Genomic DNA, 22,326 nt, shown 5'->3' on the forward strand with positions numbered 1-22,326 from the left:
GGCATGTGAAAGAACTGATGGTCTGAGGTCTCAGGTCTCAGGGCTCAGGGCTCAGGGCTCAGGGAATCGAAGTAATACACACACTCGAGTGATTAATTTCCTGTTTATGAGCAGAATTTTCGTTTTCCTTTGTCTCTGTGCGGCTTCTTTTTTGGCTGCTCAAAGAAGGTTCGAGCCTTCATGGGTTCCAAGGGTTTCGAAGACTTCCCTCAATGGACAGCGAGTTTGTCTTTGTCTCTAACCTTTCGATGGGTTTTTTGTGTATTTGCTAGGATATGAAACGATAGATATACTCGTATAAATAGAGAGCGAGAGCGAGAGATCCATAGAGGGAGACAGTGAGACTATCTTGCCTCTTTGCTGTCTTCAAACGGTTTGCGTGTTTTGCTGATATTACCGCAATTACCAGACGCCTGATCAGATACAAGTAATGTATCTAGCAGATACGTTTTGCCCATCTTACACGTGTTGTACCAGTCGACTCTTTTTACCAGTCAATGCCCAATGCCCAATGCTCCAGCCCCAGCCAGTCCCAGTCCCTGACCAGCGATGCCTACAGGTAGCCTCTGCTAGACAGGTAGTATTTCCCAGAGCTCTCTATAGAGAGGCTCATCGTCGGAGTTTCGCTCTCTCTCTCTATTTCTCTGAGTCTCAGTCAGCGTTCAGACCCAGGCCCATTCAGTCTCACCGAACCTGTCGTCGTCATCGCGTTACCGCAAAAACGCTTCGAAACTCGCACTCGGATTTGAATTTCAATGTTATTTTTTTTTGTTTTTCTGTTCTGTACGTAATTTCTAGCGAATTTTCGCTATTGAATCGAAATTGATTTTCGACTGTTGTGCCCGACGTGTAGCAATGCCCCTTTATGGGGCATTCAAATGAGCTTTTTAGAGCAACAGCGTTACGTCTCTGATTACCCGATTCCAGTTTCGGTTTTGGTTTGGGCTTGTGTCGTGTTGCCCCAAAAAATAAAAAAAGAGCAGTAGCCAGGCTGAATACAAATTAAAAAATTATCTACTTCCGACCAAGTGATGAATGGGAATGTCGGGTTAATCTAAAGAATATCTTCAGAAGTGGAAAGAAGTTCAAATAGCAAAGTTTATGAGAGCAGAAAACCAACAAAATTTATGCGACAATTGATGTGCAACTTGTTTTAAATATACATACATATCTATAGTTTAATACAATGTGCGTGAAAATCCGTTAAACAAATTCTATAATTTGTGTGGTTTTCTGTATGGTAAATAAATTTTATTTATAATTGCGAAATAATAGCCTAAGAGATCTGATCTATTCGATGTGTTCCATTTTATATATTTTGAGTATAGGGGTACATACATATATTAGATTTGTGGTGAAAATGAATGTGCGTAACGTCCAGATGGAATCTTTTCCGACCCCATAAAGTATATATATTCTTGATCAGCAGCAATAGCCGAGTCGATTGAGCCGTGTCTGTCTGTCTGTCCGTCCCTATAAGCGCCTAGTGTTCAAAGCCCACAGAAGCTAGAGCAACGACATTTTATACCCGGACTTCTGTGATATGTCACTGTCGCTCCACCCTTTTCCGCCCCCACAAAGAACGAAAATCCCTGGCATCTACAATATTAAATATTCGAGAAAACTTAAAACGCACAATCATAGAAAATAACCATATCTATCAGATTGCTGAATATGGAGCAGATCGGATCACTTTTATAGCCAAAAGGAAAAAATCAATTTGCACTGGCACATCGGGTATAAATGTAGAGCTGCGGTCTCCGCAGCAACTCACAACGTTCCTCCTCGTTTTTTTTATAGAATTTCGTGAGTGATTTGAAGGTGTTCTTAACTCATCGGAATCCTAGTCAATGATGCCTGGCTACCTTTTCCAACCGGTTCTAAGGCTTGAAATACATTTAATCTTCTCCGCAGCATAACTAAAGATCCGTTCAGTGGTTACCTAATACCATAATGGTCTTTAAATTTCCATTAGGAGATTAGTTTGGTATTTTCCAAGTCCCCATTTGAGGTTTCTGACTGAAAGATCCCATTAAAATTGGTTCCAACTGAGAATTGAAATCGGGAAAACTCCGATCACGCACCTGCTGGGCTTCTATGAAACCTTCGCTTTGGAGATTGTTTTGTTTGTGTAGCGATCTACGTCAGAGGTAGTTATTTTTAAACACCTGCCATGAATATTTGTGTATCTAATTTTTCGTCTGGCTTTAGAAGCATCCCCCCAATACCTATGTATACCCATCCCCATCTTCGCCCCCATCTCCGTTCCCATCTCCATCCCCAATTTCATTGCCAGTTTGTCTATTTGTTTGTTCGATTCAATTGCGAAAAAGTTCGAGGGGCGAAGGAGGATGGTGAGGAGCCTCCGCCATTCAGTTGCTAATGATTCTGATAATTGCCATTGTGCGAGGCCCCAAAGCGTCGCGTTTTATTGTGTAACAAGAGGTTGGAGAGGGGACAAACATTTAGCCAGCGATTTGTTGAGTACGGATGGATTATGATTGCCAGCCACTTGCGGTCCGTCGATGTCGATGTTGATGCTGATGCTGATGCAATTAACGAGCAGCAAGGGCAACATGAAGCATTTACAATGATTTGCATAAACAGGCAGTCCTGACTCCAAGTTGGAGTTGGAGTTGGAGTTGGAGCCGTAGCAATTATTGAATCGAGTTTGCGGTTGAAGCCGAAGCCTGTGCCTGTGCCTTTGCCACATAGCGTCTTTTTTGTGCTCTTGACCCAGTGGCAAGAGTGTCAAAGAGGCAGTAATCTTTATGGTTATGGCCGCATGCCTAAACACGTCCAATAAAAAGTATGTCCACCATGCCATGCCTTGATCTTTCGGATAAATGTAATTACCAGCGCTCTAATGTGCTAAATGCAATTGGCAATGCTTTAATGGCGGAACGTGTTTGAAGATGTGGGCATCTGCCATCTATCCACATCTCGTGGCGGTGTGTGAAGACGCAAAGCAGACTGCCCCACAAAAACACTCCACACCACTCCTCGGAGTGGGGCAGTGGCGAAAACGCGGGCTCGCATGGAGCTGTCGAATGTGTGACAATTTGTTGCTGTGACAAAAAGAAAAACTTGCTAAAAAGCCAGCCGGAAAGATTCGTTTCGAAAAATGGAATCCGTGAAGCGTGCAACGAGAGAGAGATATTTGCAGTAGTCCGTGTCCCCACAGCGGACAGCATTAATTACATTCGATTGAACAATCAATAAAGAGCAATCAAAGCGATACAGATACACATATGTACTCTGAGATTTTTTTTTTTACTTGTATCTCTGTCTCGCGCTCGAGACTCGCTCGTTTCAATATAATTTACACATAATTTTACATAATCTACGGCTCTTTTGAGAAACTGTGTCAAGCAAAGACACAAACTATGGCTGTACAATAGTTAGTAATGTACATATCTAATGGATACGCAAAAGAGCCACAATTAAGAGTGGCTTTTGTTATTTTTACTTTCGTTCAGCAACCGAGTCCCCGATCGCAGCGGGGAAACTGGGGAAACTAGTGGCAGCGGGTACTCGTTGAGGAAGGAAGGAAAGAGCGGTAGCAAACAAACAGAAAAACTCATCTAGTTTTTACTTTCCTTTTAAGCCAGGCCAAGCCAAGCCAAGCCAAGCCAAGCCAAGCCCAGTCAAGCCAAGCCAAGCGCAGACTTTCAATTACTCGAATGCTGTGCTAAAGATAAAGATATATGTATATATATACAATCTAAACAATCTCTTCTAAATCGAAACATCTATCAAAGGTTTATCAGGGATTTTCCCCCACTCCTGCCACTTTTCATAGATATTTTCAATCTCTGTCTGCTGTTGGGTCTTTGCTTTTCCACTGTCTACTTTCCATATCGCCTGTCTGCCCGTGGCCGTATCCATCAGATGATCTCTTAATTAGGCACACAGTTGGACATTAATTAGTGCCGCTGTTTTGGTTCGTTTTTCCTTTTATTTTTCCCTCGCTCGGACTTAAATGGATATTACTTTGGCGAGATGTTTGCTGTTTGCCATTTGTGACATTCTGTTTGGGGCTAGCTGGCCGTCGGATGCAGGTTCAGGTTCACCCTTAATGGGGTTGACGGGGACTGCTTGGACTTTCGCTCTGTCAAAGGTCAACCACGTGTTCGAGGGTCGGTCTGAGATTAATAAGAGTCTGCCATTTAATTGCCTTTAATCTGGACGTTAGATTAAGGTAGAGATTGTCATGGCATTCCAGTTGTAAATGCTGTATGAACTTTAGAGAACCATTAGCTTTATTATCGGAATTCTTGTTGGGGATTATTAACTTTAAGAGTTTTTATGCTGAGGTTTACAACTGATTGATCTTGAGTGGGATTTTTTCTCTTCCTTTTGAACATAATTATGCTGATGTTTCCTTGGAAACTGAACCCTTAATTATCCGAAGTATTGTTACTTAAAAAAAAGTTATGAGCAGACATTTGAGGTGAACAGAGGCTCGGCGAGGTTCTGTGAGGTTCGGTTCGGTTCTTTCGAGTACAGCTCCTCTAAATGGCAACTTAATGTTCGGTTTGACTTTGGTCAGAAGTGGAAGTGGAAAAAGCCACAGCGGCTGTGGTGGTTACGCCCGGCTGAATATGAGTTGGTGGTGCCACTGCCTGCCACTGTTGCTGCTGGTGCTGCTTGTACTGTTGTTGTTGCTGCTGGTGTTTGTTGCCCTCGTCAGAACCTTTATCAAGTGTCATAGTTTTTCCTACTCTCCGACTCCTCGCTGTAGTTGTCGCCGTTCAATTTGAGTGCACAAAGAAAAGCAATGACTGCGCCAGAGCCAGAGCCAGAGCCAGTGCCAGTACAGATACTACATGTGTATCTGTTGTACTTTCTTGGGAGTACGTATGTATGTATGTACCTGTTAATAACTTGTAACTTGATGCACTGCACACACCATCGCCATTGCGTCCCTTGGGTTCCGTTTGGTTCGCTTCGCCTCGCCTCGCCTCGCCTCGGCCCGGTCCGGTCCGGTCCGGGGCGTCCCCGTCTCACTGGACTGACTTTCCAAGTCTTCCACCAAACCAACGGTCGAGTGAGCGCCTCGTCCCGTCTCCCGTCTCCTGGCTCCCGTCTCCGTTCTATATGTATCTGTGTGGATTTAACACTTATGTCTGTGGCTTTTCTGCTTAATTTGCAGACACAAAACTATCAGCAGACTCTATCTGTATCGGCTACTGTATCTGTGTCTGCAACATGCAAATGCAAATCGTTTTGGCATTACGGCGCCACATTTGTTTGCAAAATGTTCATCGTTCAATAATAAACAAGCGAAGACGCCACGCCGCCCGCTGCCTTCATCCACTTTTGGGCCTTCATTTGGCCAAAGACCCGCAAATATTTTGATACCCGGCACTTGTGGAGGGTACACGAGTCCGAGTACCTTTCCCTCCTCTTAGAGTTTGCTTAGATATGGGTAAAAATCAGACGATGACGAAAGGCATTGATTTCTATGGGGCTCCTGCGAGGTCTGTCTCTGTTCGTTTATGAAAATATTTATAGATGAAGGCTTTAGAAGGTTTTTCAACATTTTCCATACTCACTTGCTTTCATAGAATTCTCAGAATTCACTTCATGGCTTGAGGAATATCTCTTTCAACTACTGGGCATCATTTCAGTCGAGTATCCCGCTCCTTTGTGATCTCACCTGTTGCTCATAATGACGGGGCTTTTAGGGGCGGTCTGGAGCTGCAGTAAATAAACGCAAAAATTTGTATAAGCACCCGTACTCGGGGCAGATTGAGATATATGGTTCGAGTATATATGGCCTCTTTCAGTTTGACTTGGGACGTCCGTCCGTCCGTCCGTCCGTCCGTCCGTCCGTCCGTCCGTCCGTCCGTCCGTCCGTCCGTTTCTGGACGGTCGCTGGTCACCGAACTCGATCTCGCATGTCCAAAGTGGATTTTGGCTTCTTTCTCTTTTCCCTTTTTATTTTTTTTTTTGCTCATTTATGCAAGCATGCATAATCATTGGTAAATATGCATTTCCACTGAAGACGACGGCTCTGCGGCAACGACGATAAGAGGCTGTGGATGGTGCTGCCGACTTCGCAAAGATAAATGTGTGCCATTGGGCCGATAAGATGTTTGTTTGACTTCTGATGCCTCCTCGAGCACCACTCATTAGTATAATGACCCAACGAAAAATTCAATGATCGAAGTGCAGTGAGTCATCATCAGGCTTCAATTGTTGCCAACTGTGCAACTGTTGGGCTCTGACTTTGAACAGCATTCGGCGAAAACATTTACGCACTTGGCTTAATTAATGTTTATTAGCCGAATATATTTGTTTAATTCCGCCCGTTGCCAAGGTGATAACTGACTTAACCCGTCCCCCCCTAAGGGGAATACAGTTTTTTTTTTAAATTTATTTACAGTTTATAAATGGGTTTGAATGGCGTTTGGGTGCAGAGCTTTTCTCGGAAGTTGATGAGAAGAATACGAAATTGTACAAGCGCGTTTATCTTTTTTAATCAGCAAAAAAATCACAGAATAGTCCCGAACTAAGCAGATTTCAGACTTGGAAAGAAAGTTAACGTTTCTAACATTGAATAAATTGTATATTTCGAGTATTCAGGGAATTGATGATACTAAAACTGAGCAGTATTATCTAGAAATATCGACCTATTTAACAACTTTATAAATTCCACAATTTAAACGTTTCTGTAACTCCTTACAATCGGTCAGCTTAGATTACAAGCTACTTATCAGCAATCGATATCTCATGAGATACGAGATATGTACATTTTCAGTGAATAAAATATACATATGTACATACATATGTGTGTATATATATGTACTTTCCTTGTGGGCTGGCTGGCAGTGGGTTAAGGCATCTGCTGTTTGAGCTTCAATGGAAATGAAAATGGAACATTAAACGAACGCTATTTCAGGAACGAGAAACGAAACTCAATTTTCGTGTTAATAAAAATAAGTTGTGAAACCGAAAACGATACAGAACCAGAAACAGAAACACTTGACTCCACTGATAGCACTGTGTGTACTCGACTCGACTCGTATTGGAACAGATGTTTAAACATTAAACGACTTTGTTTCGTTGACTTTCTGCTCGATTCGATTCGAGATGTTTTCACAGCCATATAAATGATAAAAACCGATCAGGCAAGTGAAAGACCAGACCCTGTTCCCAGTCTAGTGTTAAAAGTGATTTGCACGGATTTCTGTTAAACACAAAAAGAAGCCAAAGAATCTCAGGAAAGTGGATCCAACAATATGTCATAATATGACTATCTATATTCCATAGAATAATATAGAAGAAGGGCTTTGCTTTCACTTTCACAGATCGGCGAATTGTGGCAAATTTTTACACACATTTCACTTTCAGTTCAACGGTTTCGTTGTCTACTACATATATGAAAAGGGGAGGGGAGGGGGATGGTCATTGTTCTCTGACGATTCGCATGCAAATCCGATGTCAAAACAAAAAACCAGCCCAAAACCCCAAGCAGATCTCTCATATGAATCATTTCATTTGAAAAAACACAACAGCGGATATATTTTGTATATATATTTCATTTTCGTTGGTGTGTTGGTTTCGTGTGAACTCCAGAGCCGGAGTTGGGCTTTGAACTTATTCAGATCCGATGTTTCCACGAATTTTACTCACCTTCCATTCTGACGTTTTTTCTGACTTTTTTCTGGGCTTGTTTTGGTTTCAGATCTAATCGATGACCAGCAGCTATAAGCCACGCAGCAGCGACGAGGCCCTCGCCGAGCAGTTGAGTCTGGCCCGGAGCACCGGAAGTGGCACCAAGCCCCTGGGCGGCACGCCCATCTACCGTCAGATATCCGGCGCCATGGCAACCCTGCCACGCCATGACAATGAGTCGTCCATTTCCAGAACCTGCGTCTACATTGGCGGAGCACCAAATGCAAATGGTGCTGCCCCGGGACCAGTCTCCGCCACTCTGGACCGCCGTCAGCCGCACCGCATGTCCTGGCTGAATATGCGACGGGCCAAGGCCGATGCGGAGCTGGCCGCAATCACTCCCTCGCCCCAGACTACGCGCAGCTGCATCTCCACCGTGTCGAGTGTTGTGGACAGCGGCGGGGGACGCACCACTGCCACCTCGGGGCGCATCAGCTCCAGCGGCATTGTCACCCTCAGCGGCAGTAACAACACGCTGAGCGAGATACATGGCGGCTACCACGATCACGACGTGCACGATCTGCACCACGACGGGGTCTCCAAGAACTACTCCGTGTCCGCCTCGGCCATTTCCACGCACAATATCACAACGGCCAGCAATGCCAAGCTTCTGCCAGCCGCCGAGGATGAGGCCAACAAGCAGGTGAGTGTGGAGTGGAGTGGAGATTTTCGTAGTAGAAACTATATTTCTGGGATATGGGAGCCAGTTCTAAGCCGACTCTGAACAGGTTGGGGAGTGCATTGAATGCAGCAGTTGGGAAGCCAATTCCTTACCGGTTTATAATTAATTTTTGAAACAGAAACAGTTCGGCAACTAATGAAATTCCCATGAAAGGAACTCCTACTAAAGCTTTTTGAATAGAGTTTCTTCTAAGAGGAGAATGAAAATACTATTTATTCCCATAAATTTAATCTCCATTTAAAACAAACCTTTCGCTTGAGTATTATGGCAAATCTATTGCAACCAGTATTTCTAGTATAATTAGAATAATAAATATCATTGTCAGTGTCCGATATTTTGGCGATCGATTTCAAAGAAACGTTTTAGATGATCGCTACCTAAATTTATGCTTTTAGTTATTTGCATTCCAGCGAATCGAATTAGAGCCGTTTCAAGCAGTAGTTCATCATGCCGAAGCGCGTGTATGCCATTTATTTTGGCCTCAGGTCTTACCTGTTTTTTGGCTTTGGCTATGTGGAAGCGCTATCTACAAAGATCTCTCAAGTTGAACTCCTTTTTTCAGTGTTATGTTGATCATCTTCCCCTTGAGATTTGCCGAGAACAAATAAGAATGGCAGAATGATTTTTGGGCTTGAACATGAATGAAGATGAACAATCTCGGAATCTCTGGGATTGGGTGGGTCGTCGTCGGTAGTCTACCGCTTATCAGGTGCGCTGACTTATGAATGGCTGGAGATGGTGATTCCGCTAATCGATTACTCACGAACCGCGCTGTAAGTCCCGCTCATACGATTAATAATGCTCAAAATATTCGAGATGAATTCGAGCGCTCGGTCTGTACGTGCCTCGAGTGTCAACAGAATTTTGCATTTTTGTTTGTTTGCCCGAATCGATCGATTCTAAGATCGGCTGGCTCGCTGGCTGATACTACGTGTGTGTCATATCTCACTGCAACTTCCGTGTGGCAGTTGACTTAGTGTGCGCACTGTTACATCTTCCACTTCATTCCAGTTCGGCTGGAAATGCGTTTTTTTTTCGCGCTTTTTGTTTGCTCTCGTCTTTTGTTATTTGATCTTTGATTTCAAGTGTTTGAATGGTTTTGTTTTCAAGATGAAGATTACACAAACCGGGTTGCATCGAAGCATCATCAGTACAGTAGACGAGGGCGTGGCACTCGCAACCTTCAAATATCTGAAACAGAGGAGAAGTCTCTCTCCCTCTACATCTTTCCCAATGTTCATTGTCTATCGGATTGGGCTGTCATTGCCTGTCGTTGCCAGCCAGCCTGTCCGGCTGCCTCATAAACACCATCATAAAACAAGTTTAGGAGCTCGCATTTGTCTTCTATTATTTGGGTTAGTAAGGCACTCGGAACAGCTCCGCATCGGACTAGACCGGATAGGGCTGACCATTGTCTTTCGATTCTCGGATCGCTTCAATTGTTCTGTTCCCCGCAGTTTACACTCGTTCTATTCATGAATAGGCAGGCTCTCTGGTCGTGCGAGTGCAAGTGCCAAGTGCAGTCTGGAAATGGGTTGAACCGATGCTAATTGCTTTCAATTAGGAACACACTAGTCGAACGAATTTAATTAACAAAACCAAAGGCAAAGGCAACAACAAATGCTCAACTTTTAAGATAAAAAATATAATAAGATTCATAAAAAGATACATACACACAAAATAAGAAAGAAAACCAATGCAGCAGTCAATGCTTTAGATTCTCTCACCTACTACTCATCTACTCATTGAAATCCGGTCGGATTTTCTTCCAAAAACACGTGGTTTATAGCTTATGGGAGTTGTATGTCGTAGGAATTATTCGGATACATTCACCCTGCCCGCATCATTAAGATAACATTGCAAAACTCCAGACAGATAGACTACTTGTGTGTGGACTTTTTCCTATATAAACAGAGGCAAGGACAGATGGACATGACTGTGTCAATTCTTATTAAAAATTAATGTACGTACTTATTTTAATTTTATAGCATAAAGATATTTAGCAAGACTAGTGAAAGAGTAGTAATTATCGTCGGCTATTCTTTTCATGAAACCAGACTGTCGGCTTCCATAGCAGAGATCTTTTTAGGGTGTGCTCTGGAAATTTCGAAAAGTGCTGCATACTTTTGGGCATATCGTTTGGTTTAGTTGAAGAAGTGACCGCTGATATTTATGGGGGCGCCACCTGGCCTGTCCTTCCTTAAGTTCGTGTCTTAAGTCATTCGTTTCTGAGGAAAACATTTTATTCAAACATACCCACTTATGAGAATTAAATTTATACAAATATTTGGAAACAATTTTTAATAGTTAAAAATATATTTTTTCATGTACATGTATGTATGTAGTTATGAGTATTCTTCTCAACAAATAAACTTAACAAGAGTATTCCTTCTTCGATTGCAAAGCCCTGATATAAAACAATTACTTAATTGGATATGTTTCTTGAAATTTGGCCAATAAATTGCAATAAAAGTAATAAAATTAAAAACTTCCAATAAACTTTAACCATCCATTTAATTTGATATTTGTTTAGTGAGTCGTTCGCTCGCATTTAAATGTAAGCGAATTTACCAATTTCATGGTCCCAATCCCACAGCGCAAATATCGTTCGGGCTGCCCCTTTCCAGTGCCTGAAGCTGAAGCTTAGCTGCCAGCAATTCGCATATTTCTGTGTGTATTTTTACTTTTAACTTGCGACTTTTTGAATGTGCAATTTGCTTACCACAATCGAAACCCCTCGTGGAGTGTGGCACAGGCGAGTGGCCAAAAAAAGACAAGAGATACTATGTACATATGCATGTTGCCAGTGCCGGGTGTGTTTCTGTTTCTGTTTCTGTGGGCATGTCTGCGAGCTCGCATCAGTTACTTCATCTCTTATGTTATTTTGTTTCCAATTCGCTGATTAACAAGTTCAACAAAACACAGCAGCAACAACCAAAAGCCGAACAAACGAACAGAAATTGTGCAGCTACTCGTACTTTCGGTGCAAAATTTTGGCAGTGGCAGGCAGTCCGCCCAAAAGCCATAAAAAAGAAATGAAAATAAGCAATAAAAGATACAGCCAGAGGCCTGCGAACAATTGTCATAGTCTCCCAATGATTGTGTGACGTCATCGACAGTTTACTGCATTCAAAATTGGAGGAAATCGGGAGAGGAAATATTACGATAATTATGGGCTATTAGAAGTGCATTGGGGGGGCATTGGGATTGGGAAAGCAGTTCAGTGAAAGTGGACAGAAGAATTCGAATTCCATTTCGATTTGCAGTCAGAGGAGGAGAGTGGACAGAATAGCCTGGGGCAGGGGTAGCGGCAGGGGTAGGGGCAGGGGCAGGGGCAGGGGCCGAAACCCAATCCAGGCCAGCCCAATCCACGCTACACTGCGCTACCGGGTTTTGGGTGTAACGGAGACCATTTGACAAGTTAACGATATCGCACATTCACACAGCTGCCAATGCTGCTGCTGCTGCTGCTGCACGGCTTCATGACTTCTCCTTTCACTTGCGTTGCCTCTGATTAGGGGCCTAGAGACGCAATCGCAATCATACCCGACCCGTACTCGTAAAACAATGCCCAGACAACGACAACGACTCCCCAGTTATCATGCTCTAGTGCCCAGATCTGACTGTCTGAGAGAGAGAGAGATTGTCAGGGCCTGGCCTGGCAGACAAAAGCCTTATTTCGGACACCTTTTGTGGCCATCCACCAAGCTCCATTGTGGGGACATTTTCACACTCCAATTTCAGGTGGTGTCTAATTATTGGGCAGCCAGACAAGATAAAAAGAAACCTTTCAATTCTAAGTGAATCAAGAAATCAATTCTCGATAGAAAACAGCCCCAGAGAAACCCAGTATTTTTGGGTTAGGCTTCTCAGCCAAAGAAACATTTTAATTGGGTTCCACGGCCCACGCTTTTACTTTTTTGGTTTTTGCTTTTCATATTTCATATTTTGTATAAGCCTTAACGGCCACTTAGTCGGGCTCATTGGAAATGCCAGGCACACACAGAGCCAGCAGTCAGCAGGCAGTCAAAAGCCAAAATCAAGCAATTATTTATGCCAAACGTAGGGAAGTTCTTGATGCGATCATTGCCAGCCAACCGCCAATGGGAAAGCTCCATTCGAATCGATCGTTTATAGCTCTGCCTGATTTTTTTTGAATTTCCGCTTCTTACGAGCATTAGGGGTATTGGGACTAGCTTTGAAGCCGAATATAAATCGCAGCTAGATTTAATATTTTTATTTTCCATTAACGCCCATTCATTCCACTTGCCGGTCGCGCACTTGTACAGTGAGTGCTGTTAATTATGCGCCCACTTCTACTCGTACACAGTGCCTCTTGTTGAGCCAGTTTCGCTCGCATGCTTACATAATAATTAGAAAATTATGAGATTGCGTCTTCACTGTGTATCTCTCCTGTGTTTTCTCCCGTTCTCTCTGGGGTAAGAACGTGTTAAAATGAAATTTAATTTAAGTATGAGAAGCAGGCTCAAAGACCCACGACTAATAGACGGTTTCTGCTCTTTCTTGGGGCTGCTGCTGCTGCTGCGCGGAAGACAAGTTAATTATGCAGATGATATTGCCATCCGAGAGATGTGGGAACGCGACCTGAGGGCATCATTAGGCCGCAGCCAGCATCTGCTATTCTTTTGGTGTTCTTTTGTGTTCTCCTATCCATGCTTTCAATAAGTTTGCGTGGGCGAACATTCAATAAAAGCCACAAGATCTTGGGAAATTCTAAAAGAAAACTCATGTGTGTGTCGAGTGTGTGTGCAAGCATGAATAAATGTACAAGGAAAATCAGTGAGGCATGCCATCTGCCAGCTTCGTTTCGTTTTAGCAGACAGTGTGCCTCGTTCGGGCGCCGACTTTGCGCAGCCACTGTGCATAAAAAGCCACGCTTTGGTGCCGCTGCTGCTGCCGCTACTGCCGAGCCACCGGCTTCGAGTCGGACTCGAGTCAGTTCTGCATTAATGAGAGAGCAGTTAGGTACGCTCGCTCGCACGCTCCGTGTGGTCGTCTCCTCCATCCTCCATCCTTCATCGAAATCTGTCCAGGTTCGGTGTATTCCAGTGTGTGTCGGTGTCTCGGTGTCTCGGTGCTCCAAATGAAAACTCACCAAAAACAGAAGAAAGATAAATCCGCTTGGGATGCAGGAAAAAGCATGCGGGGAGATGGAGAGAGAGAGAGAGAGATTCCCAATAAAAGTTTTCTTATTTGTGGGAAACTTGTTTCTCCTCTCTTCGCTTTTGGCTCTCTTTTGTCTGACTCTGCACCCCACTATTCCCTCTTTCACCTGGTTCGCCCGACCCCTCCACGACCTCCCCCCGATCACGCGTAGTCGATTTTCCCCCCCAATCAAATTCGTCTGTCGTCTGCGCAGTCGCACGTCGGCGTTGCTTCGGTGATGAGTGCACAGCGGATGCGCAGCAGAAGAAAAATAAATACAAACACAAGCAGAAACAGAAACAGAAACAGAGAATGGAAACGAAATAAGAACAAAGAGAAATGCAAAAAAAGTGTAAAGTGTGAATCGATATCTGAAATGTGATCGATTTTGTGCAATCAATCGGCGATAACAACAGCAAAGGCATTCGAGAGGGTTTTCCCCCTTGAAGAAGTGTCATTGATACTCGCAAATGCGCTAGCGATTCGTGCAAAATCGATAAAAGAAAACAAAGGCACCAGCTACAGAGATAATACAAAAATATAATATCAGAAATCAGAAATAAAATACAAAACAAGTGAGAGAGAGAGAGAGAGACATTCAATAAGCGGTTCAGGGCCAGGCTCTACCAGTATGAAGGTGTTGCCAATTTATATTAAAAGTCTGCGCATTCGTTGCCTTCGTTTTTTTTTTGTTTTTTTTCGTCACGTGATAACTTGTTCCACATGCATGAAAATATTTATATTTTCTTGACACAAAACAAACCAGCTTAAAAATGTTAAAAGTCGAGGCTTTAACAATAAAAAAAAACAAAACAAAAATCAAATCAATTCTCTAATAGAAGAAACCAATTCGACCGGAAGATCAACTTTGATTCTATAAAATATTGATCTACATTTAATCAAGTCCCGCGTAAATAATCTGTTTTTTGTTTGTTTTGTTTTGTTTTTATTTGTTTTTGTTTGAAACCCCTTAGATTTTCGAAATCCAAGCAAACCTTGCGATAAACCATAAAAATAAAAGAAGAAATTGTTATTATTGTAAGCACAGAAAAGAAGTTTCCAACAATAGTACAAAAGTCTGTTTTGTATGCAACAACCAACAAATGCATGAAAATGAAAAATTCTGCTGCCCCTACAAGCAATACAAGATCTGTCCGAAGATGGAGATACCAACCACAAAGTATTTAGCCGACTATCTGTACGTGGTGCACGAGGATGTGCCCTTCCGATACTATCGCAAAGTAAGTGCTGCGGGAAGAAAGGAAGGGGGCCCAGCAGCAGCAGCTGTTTGGGTGTTGGGTTGTTGGGTTGTTGGGAGGGGCGGGGTGGGCGGTGGTTGTGGGGTGTCGGTTCATCATGCATGATATGGCATATGATATGTATATGTGATGTGCCCCCGTAATGCTCGTCATCTCTGCACGCTCATAAACTTCAAACGCCGTTTGGCTCGGCTTCGCTGGGCGCTCTTTTATTTTTTGTAGTTTTATTTTTCTGTGTGTGTGTTTTTTTTGTTCACTGTGCGGTTTTCGCTTTATTAACTGCGCTTACTTGGGCGTCACGTTGTTAGCGCTTGCTGTGCTGTGGCTGATGCTGTGGCTCATGCTTTGCCTCTGCTGTTGGCAGTTCGTTTGTCTAACAGATCACCTCTCTGCTGCCTGCTTCCTCCGCTCTCTTCAATGAATTTCACTTAATAGCGCTTGCCTGGCAAGCTCTTTGATATACCCTGTACTCTTTAAAGGCTACAAAGGTATAATGAGAGGGTGGGAGGTCCAGTTTTGCATGACTTGATCGGGGAGAAGCAGAAAGGATTTAGCTAGGTTTGATTGTCATATTACATTGTGTACATCCATGAGCCGTACATTGACTGGACCTATTTTTACCCCAATTTACTCTTCATAAGCTATAAATTAGTGCGATAGTTTGAAAATTGTTTGTATTCTAGGAGTAGGAATAGGATTAAAAACTGAGGTAGTTATTGCAGTTTCTACTATACTCATTCGGCCCATTAACGGGGTATCATTATATAGGAGAACTTCCACTGAAACTACTCTTTTCGGGCTTGAAAATATACATTCCAGAGTGCTTGAGTGCAATGTTTTACTATTTCCGCCGGAGCTAAAAAGTTCTACAGGGTATCTTTCAGTTGGCGGACTTACACTTTGTATTGGGCTCTCAAAAAGTAGACAAAGTGTCGACTGTTGTTAGTTTGGTATTTGCTTGCTGTCTATCTTTTTTGCGAGCGCACATCTAATGGGCTTATGCTGTACATTTTGCAGATGACTTATTAGAGCCGTGAACGAATTCGGTCTCCCCTTAATAACATCTCCCCTTGCTGGGCTGGTCTGGGCTGGCCAGGGTACTTTCTTTTGCAGCTCACTGTGTGGCAATGTGGCAGTGTGTGTGTGTGTTGCGAGAGTAAAGCAAACACAAAGAACTAAGTCACAGGTACCCCGATTTGGAGTGGGGAAATTCGAGGAATATGAGCCGTAAGACAAATAAACAGAAAAAAGAAATTGTGTAATTTATGAAAATAAAGCAAACCATAGCGGAATTATACAAGTCGAAAGCGGAAGTGCCGGAAATGACAGCGCCACTGTAGGTGTATCTTTTTGTTTATTTGAGCTTTTTTTTTGTCTGATTCGAGCGGAATAACAGCCGGCGGATGCGACAAACAGAAACTCTGGGCTGTGACGGCTGCTGTTGCTACCGTTTTCCTGCAGAAAATAAAAAGAAAAACTCAAACTCAAACTCAAATGAGTTTGCATATGCCATCAGCAATTTGTCATTTCGTGTTTCGTGTTTGCCCAGCAACTGCGCAAACTTTCGGGCAGACAAATATGTAGTATGAAGTTCATGTGAACTGTTGCTTTCTTTCCAAATAATTTGTTATCATCCAGCTCTAGAAAAAGTGAAATATAATACAAGAGATGGCTATATATCCAATTACACTGCTTTTGAGAAAAGAATGCTACTTCCAATTAGTTTCAAAGAATCGCATTCTGTGCTTTTTTGATATAAAGATTTCTATGCATGAGAATTTAAGTGAAAGATTATGTAAAATATTTAGGATGTTGTCAAATGTTCGAGAATCGTTGGGCGTTGGATATCCAACTTTAGAATTGGTGTTATAGAACATTAAAATCAATATGGAGAAGTAATGTGCATATCTAGCAAATAGGAATACATAAATTTGACTTTCTGTACACTGAAGGCTTATATTTGGTTATATGTGGGCACAAGGAAGATTCCATCTTAAGAGCAACACTTAATTAGAGGGAAAATGTTGAATGCAGGAAGAATATAACTATTGTCATATATATAAATTTATATCAAACTATATTCAATGCATTTTATTAATCCAATATTTTCACCTCTCCCACTCCATTCCAGACCAAATGCTCCGTTTTCCGTGGCCTTGTGCTCTGCCTGTGCCTCAACGTGAGCTTCGCGAATGTGGTGCGCTTCCCACGCGAACTGGACCGCTATGGATCGGCGTATCTGGTGCCGTATGTGGTTTTGCTCTTTCTAGTCGGCCTGCCCATGATGCTGCTGGAGATATCTGTGGGTCAGTTTCTGGGACAGGGGGCGGCGCACACCTGGCGCGCCTCGCCCATATTCAAAGGTAAATTCAAACACGACAAAACACAACACAACAGGTGGCACTTGCTGTTGCATACTTTTAGGCGGCATGCAACCCCCGCGTTATAACTTTAAGCTGCGCGTGTGCATGTGCAGGACGTTGGAAAGCTTTGGCAAAAGCTGCAGATGCGAATGTGAATGCGATGCACTTGCCTTGCACGGGCTTGTAATTCCCAAGTTTAAATTCCGCAAGCTGCCGCATAAATACCCGGATCCGGAGGACTGCTACTGGGCGGTCGAGCATTCTGCAGCAAAAGACGGTTGGACACAGCCCGTCAATCCACATTCTCTCGAATTGTGTCCGTTGGTAGCCGAAGTTACGATTGCAACACTTTCGTCATCTCTTCACTCTCTCTCCCGCTCTCTGAGCAAACACAAAGCCGGAGCAGGCTCCTCCTGACACACACCCTGTGGCATTTGCCGGTGGGGGTTGGGGATGGAGGAGCCAGTGCAAGGGCAAAAGCACAAGGAGCCACTTAATAAGCAACAAGCAACAAGCAAAAACAAAAAGAAGAAGAACAGAAGGAAACCAAAAAACACCAAAAGTCTAACATGAAATCACGAACATAGAGGATTTGGCAATGACAAAGGAGGAATATCAGACCAAAGTATATCAATGCGAACAAAAAAACTAAAAAAGAATACATAAAAAATACACTAAAAAAAGAAGACTAACCTAAATGTGACCTAGTAGATAATGTATGTTCATCATCGTGTGTTATCAGGACAACTGCAAAAACTCTGAAAAAAATCGTACAAAAAAATATAAAAACTTCAAAATGCATTGGTGTGTGTGTCCCGTTCGTGTAATCGCCGACGCGCCAAGTCCCCGCCACAGCCCCGTGCCACACGGAACCGCCTCCTCTCCGTCCCCGACCCAGCCATCAGTGGGTAGACGGGCATCGGTAGCACCAGCTCCGGGTCAGGCCAAGGCCGACTTCCAACACGGCCAATGGCCAATGGCCAATACGGGCCATCAGTCCATCAGATGGTAAAGCTCAAGCAGCACGTTCTCGTGAGCGGCGCCCCCTCGTCGCCCTCTGCCCTAAGGGGCTTGCGCGCTGGGAACGGCCGGCGGTGGCACTGCGGTACGGTCCGAGTCTGGCTGGACAGGATAGGCACAACCGTCTCGGACCGGACCATAACCCCGGACGCTGGCGTGGATGAGGTGCGTCCACAAAAATAACCATAGAGATGTTTAAGGCAAATTCTAAATGAACAAAAGTATAAACCAAAAACAATTGTAACGAGAAACAAACGAATTCAAAAATATGAGCAATATGAGAAACAACCCCTATAAAGGCAAAGAGCAAAAACGACAACTGCAAATTACGACACAACACCTTCGAAAAAGACCTCAGTAATATATAATAAACAGAAGCAACACGTACATGCGCTATGTGGCTGTAGGAATGCCAGCGTTGTATCGCCCTTTTTTTTGGTTCTAGCCCCCGAGAGGGTAACTCAATCTCTCTTATTCTACCGGATAGTTAGTGGCAGGGTGTAAGAGAGATTTTAGTGGCTAACCTATGTTCGGAGCAATTTGAATTTGTGAATGATTGTATGAATGATATTCTTTCATTGCAGTATTATAATGAATGTGAATAAGGGTGTGCGTGAACATAGAACTGAATCAATTATGGCATCCTCTTTTAGCTCTTTCGCATTTACGTTACATATTTCCATTGCCATTGCCAGGCAGAGATGCACTGCCAGGCAATGCAAAACGGTACTGGCAAATAACGGAACTGACAAACGAAGAGAGAGAAAACGAATATGAATATGAATATGAAGAAATTAACGATTGCATAATTAACTCCATATGAAGTCAAAGAAAATACAGTTGCAGCCAAAGGAGTGAGAAAAAAGCTCAATTCAATAGTTTATAGATATTTTCGAATGGTCATTTTATGCCTTTGAACAACATTCAATGCCACCTTTATGGGCCTAGGAACTCAATCTGATGTGTGATCAATATATTAACAGCTTTCGGTGCGTTTTTAAGGTCAAATCGGTCTGGTTTGGCGAATAGTTATTTCCTCTCCGCAGAATACGTTATAAATGTAAACGTAAATATAAAATAATCTCGTTTATTTTTATGGACGGACACGACGACACCTTTGACAACAAGTTTTCACTTGGAGGCGATTTTGCCTCTGCCATTTAAATGACAAAAAAGTAATTTAATTAAAATACAAATGATACCTACTCTTCCGCTGTATAACAAAGCGACGGCAAGGGGGAAATGTTATTCTGTAGGCGTAAAGGTATATGTACAATATACATACATACATATAACGAATTCTGATATCTGCTTTTAGGAGCCTGCATCGTGAGTCGCTTCGCCTCGTGGGTGTCCGCCATATGGGTGTCCCTGCAGGCCGTGCTGGCATTGGCCTACATCGGGATGTTCGCCTCCAATGCGTTGCCATTCAGAGAGTGTGCCGGACCCGTCAAGCTGAGAATGGTGCGAATAAACTAAAGAAATTTCAATGGAAGTCATACTAATGTATAATTGGACTCTTGCAGAATGGGTATCTGGTGACAGGAACCAGCGGACAGGAGTGCCTGCAGCTGACCTTCCTGACGCCCTTCTGGCGCAATCCCTTGTACTTTGGACTACTGGCAGCAGGCCTGATTGGTCTCTGGATTGTGGTAATGCTGTGGTGAGTATTATGATCGAATATCTCTTGTTTTCCCTCCTCACACCTTCTATATCGTAGCACCCACAATGCCAAGATACTGCGTCGCAGTCTGTTCGTCTATGGCCTAAGTGGATTGGTCCTGCTCTGCGCCCTCACCGGATGGGAGGTGCGCAACTCCTTTAGCCGCCACTACTTCCCAGAGCTATGGGGCTTCGACCCCACTTTGCTTCTCGAGAGCAACATCTGGTTCAACGCCCTGATGCAGGTCCTCTTCTCGCTCAACTGCGGCTTTGGCGCCCTGCCCATGATCACGGGCAAGTTCCTGTACAAAGGGGACGCCGTGCGGACCTCCGTGGTGTACCTCTGCTTCAATCTGCTGATCAATGCCATTGCCGTGACACTGTTCATGGTGCAGTTCGATCTATCCGCAAACGGTTACCAGATAATGGAGGAGCTCAAGCCGCTGACAGCCATCTACGATCGTGTGCTGGATGGCTCTAAGGCGGGGGAAAGCGATCTTCTACAGCACCTTGTGCCCGCCCTGATCTACGCCCTCATAATCCTTTCGGCCATGGTGTCCATCACCGTGGCCGTGTACACGTCGACGCGCCTGGTGCCGCGTCGTCCAAGTTACGTCATCTGCCTGATCGCTCTCGTCGTGGCCGTCATGTCCTTTGCGGCGCCCAAGTTTATCATAGCTCGGGTGCTGGACTCGCGCCTGGTGGGCACCATGGTTGTGACGGCCCTGGTCTTTGAGCTGATTGCCATAACTTGGATCTACGGAGCCAAGAACATCTACACCGACCTGGAGTTCTCCATCGGTCGGCCAATCTTCAAGGTCTGGATGTTTCTTTGGGTCACATGTCCGGCCGTTCTGACGGGCATCCTCGTCTGGTGGTGTGCCGACGACGACCAGTACGATCTGCTGGCGGAGTACCTGCCGCGCTGGGCTCCCATACTGTTCGTCCTGGCCGTGATCCTCATCATTGCCTGCATCCAGATCTTCCGCCAGGTGGAGTACAACTTCTTCGGCATGATCTGTGAAGCCTCCAAGCCGGCCAAGGAGTGGGGTCCCGCAGATCCCCTGGCCCGTCACTCATGGAAGCAATGGCGCTCTGTCTGCCAGGACACGGGCCGGCGGGACTTCACCCTGCGCCGACGCGGCACTCGCGACTACACGCATTCCATCAAAAAAGGGCAGTACTCGGGTGCCCAGAAATACGGCGTCCAGAACGGCGGACAGACGCAGACACCGATGCACCAGCCCCACTGGAAATCCTCCACCCCGGGCAACAGTTCGCCCAACTACAGCGGCTCCATGTTCGGGGACTCAGCCATCGAGGAGGACATCAGCGTGGACAAGTTTCCGGGCATCACGCAACAGCAGTATGTGCCATTCCAAGCCAATGATGCCAAGCCGATGAGGTACTCTCAGCGGATGCGCCAGACGGCCCAGCCCCAGACCCTGACACGGCTGCCTCCACCGACACCTGCGGGGGGTACTACAGTGGAGAAGCACCGCGAGGTAGTCTACATCCGGCGCCTATCCGATGGAGGCACCGGCTCCGGCCACGCCACCCGCATCGAGATTTCGCCCTCCAACGAATCCATCACATACGGGAACGGCAAGACCAACAACAACTCGGCCTTGGCCATGTCCAGGAATCCGCTGGGCCGTTCCACGGGCTGCCTAGTACCCAGCCAGCCGCCACCACCGCCCAGAGTCCATATCAAGCGGTCGGCCAGCTCAGTGGTCAACGTAAACGGCAAGCTGCCACCGCCGACATCCGCCGCGGCCGGGGATCACATTTGCTGGCGGAAGTTCAACGTCAATCCAGAAGAGTATTCCACGGAACTGTGAACCGAAGGATGGAAGCGCAAGGAGCGCATGGAGAGGAGGAGAAAACGAAGCATTCACATTCAAAAAGACTTGTTGCATCCAAAAGAAACGTATCTGTATCTGTAAGCTGTACGAGTATTGCATCTGAAGCACAGACCTATCGATAAGCTACGAATAACGAATTATGCCCATATGCAAAGTGTATCTTCTAGTTCCGAACTGTACATAGTGAAAGAGCAGAGCATTCCTAGATATAGTTCTACGATCTAGTTCCCTAGCGTAAGTCGAGAAAATTCCGTTGTCATTACCCATCTGGAAAGGAAAGTAGAGGAGGAGTAACTGGAGTAGATCAGCACTGGTCTACACACAGTCTAAGCACTTGATATGTAACCAATTTACCATTATAGTCTACATTTTTTTTTTGCCTGAACGAGTGGATGATCTATTGTTAGTGAGTAATCTGAGTGCCTGAAAACATGAATTATGAATTAATAGCTCTATGTAGAATCCTATACCTAGACTCAGTTCTTAGTTAGTTCTTAGTCTGACACAATATCCTAAGAATCGGAGCAACGCGCCTGGCTGTGTTGCCTTCGATGTTAAGTTAATTGAGAACACAACGATGTCGAAAGCGATCTTATATAATAAATGGTACGTTTAGTAAATTATGA

The 22,326-nt window shown here is 44.4% G+C and overlaps 1 protein-coding gene across 3 annotated transcripts; it reads left to right on the forward strand.

The window, feature by feature from the left end:
* Positions 1-660: 660 nt before the first annotated feature.
* Positions 661-22,326, forward strand: blot (bloated tubules). Of its 3 annotated transcripts, XM_033385232.1 has the most exons (6): positions 661-1,240; positions 7,694-8,326; positions 16,922-17,153; positions 19,492-19,637; positions 19,700-19,836; positions 19,894-22,326. In XM_033385232.1, the coding sequence occupies exons 2-6, from the start codon at positions 7,703-7,705 to the stop codon at positions 21,674-21,676; spliced, it is 2,922 nt and encodes a 973-aa protein (XP_033241123.1). In that variant the 5' UTR covers positions 661-1,240; positions 7,694-7,702; the 3' UTR covers positions 21,677-22,326. The 3 variants fall into 3 exon arrangements, with proteins under 3 accessions (XP_033241123.1, XP_033241122.1, XP_033241124.1); XM_033385231.1 differs by lacking the exons at positions 661-1,240; positions 7,694-8,326 and adding an exon at positions 14,565-14,772; XM_033385233.1 differs by lacking the exons at positions 661-1,240; positions 7,694-8,326; positions 16,922-17,153 and adding an exon at positions 19,161-19,437.

Source organism: Drosophila pseudoobscura, chromosome X (assembly GCF_009870125.1).
Source record: "Drosophila pseudoobscura strain MV-25-SWS-2005 chromosome X, UCI_Dpse_MV25, whole genome shotgun sequence".
Classification (NCBI taxonomy): Eukaryota; Metazoa; Arthropoda; class Insecta; order Diptera; family Drosophilidae; genus Drosophila; species Drosophila pseudoobscura.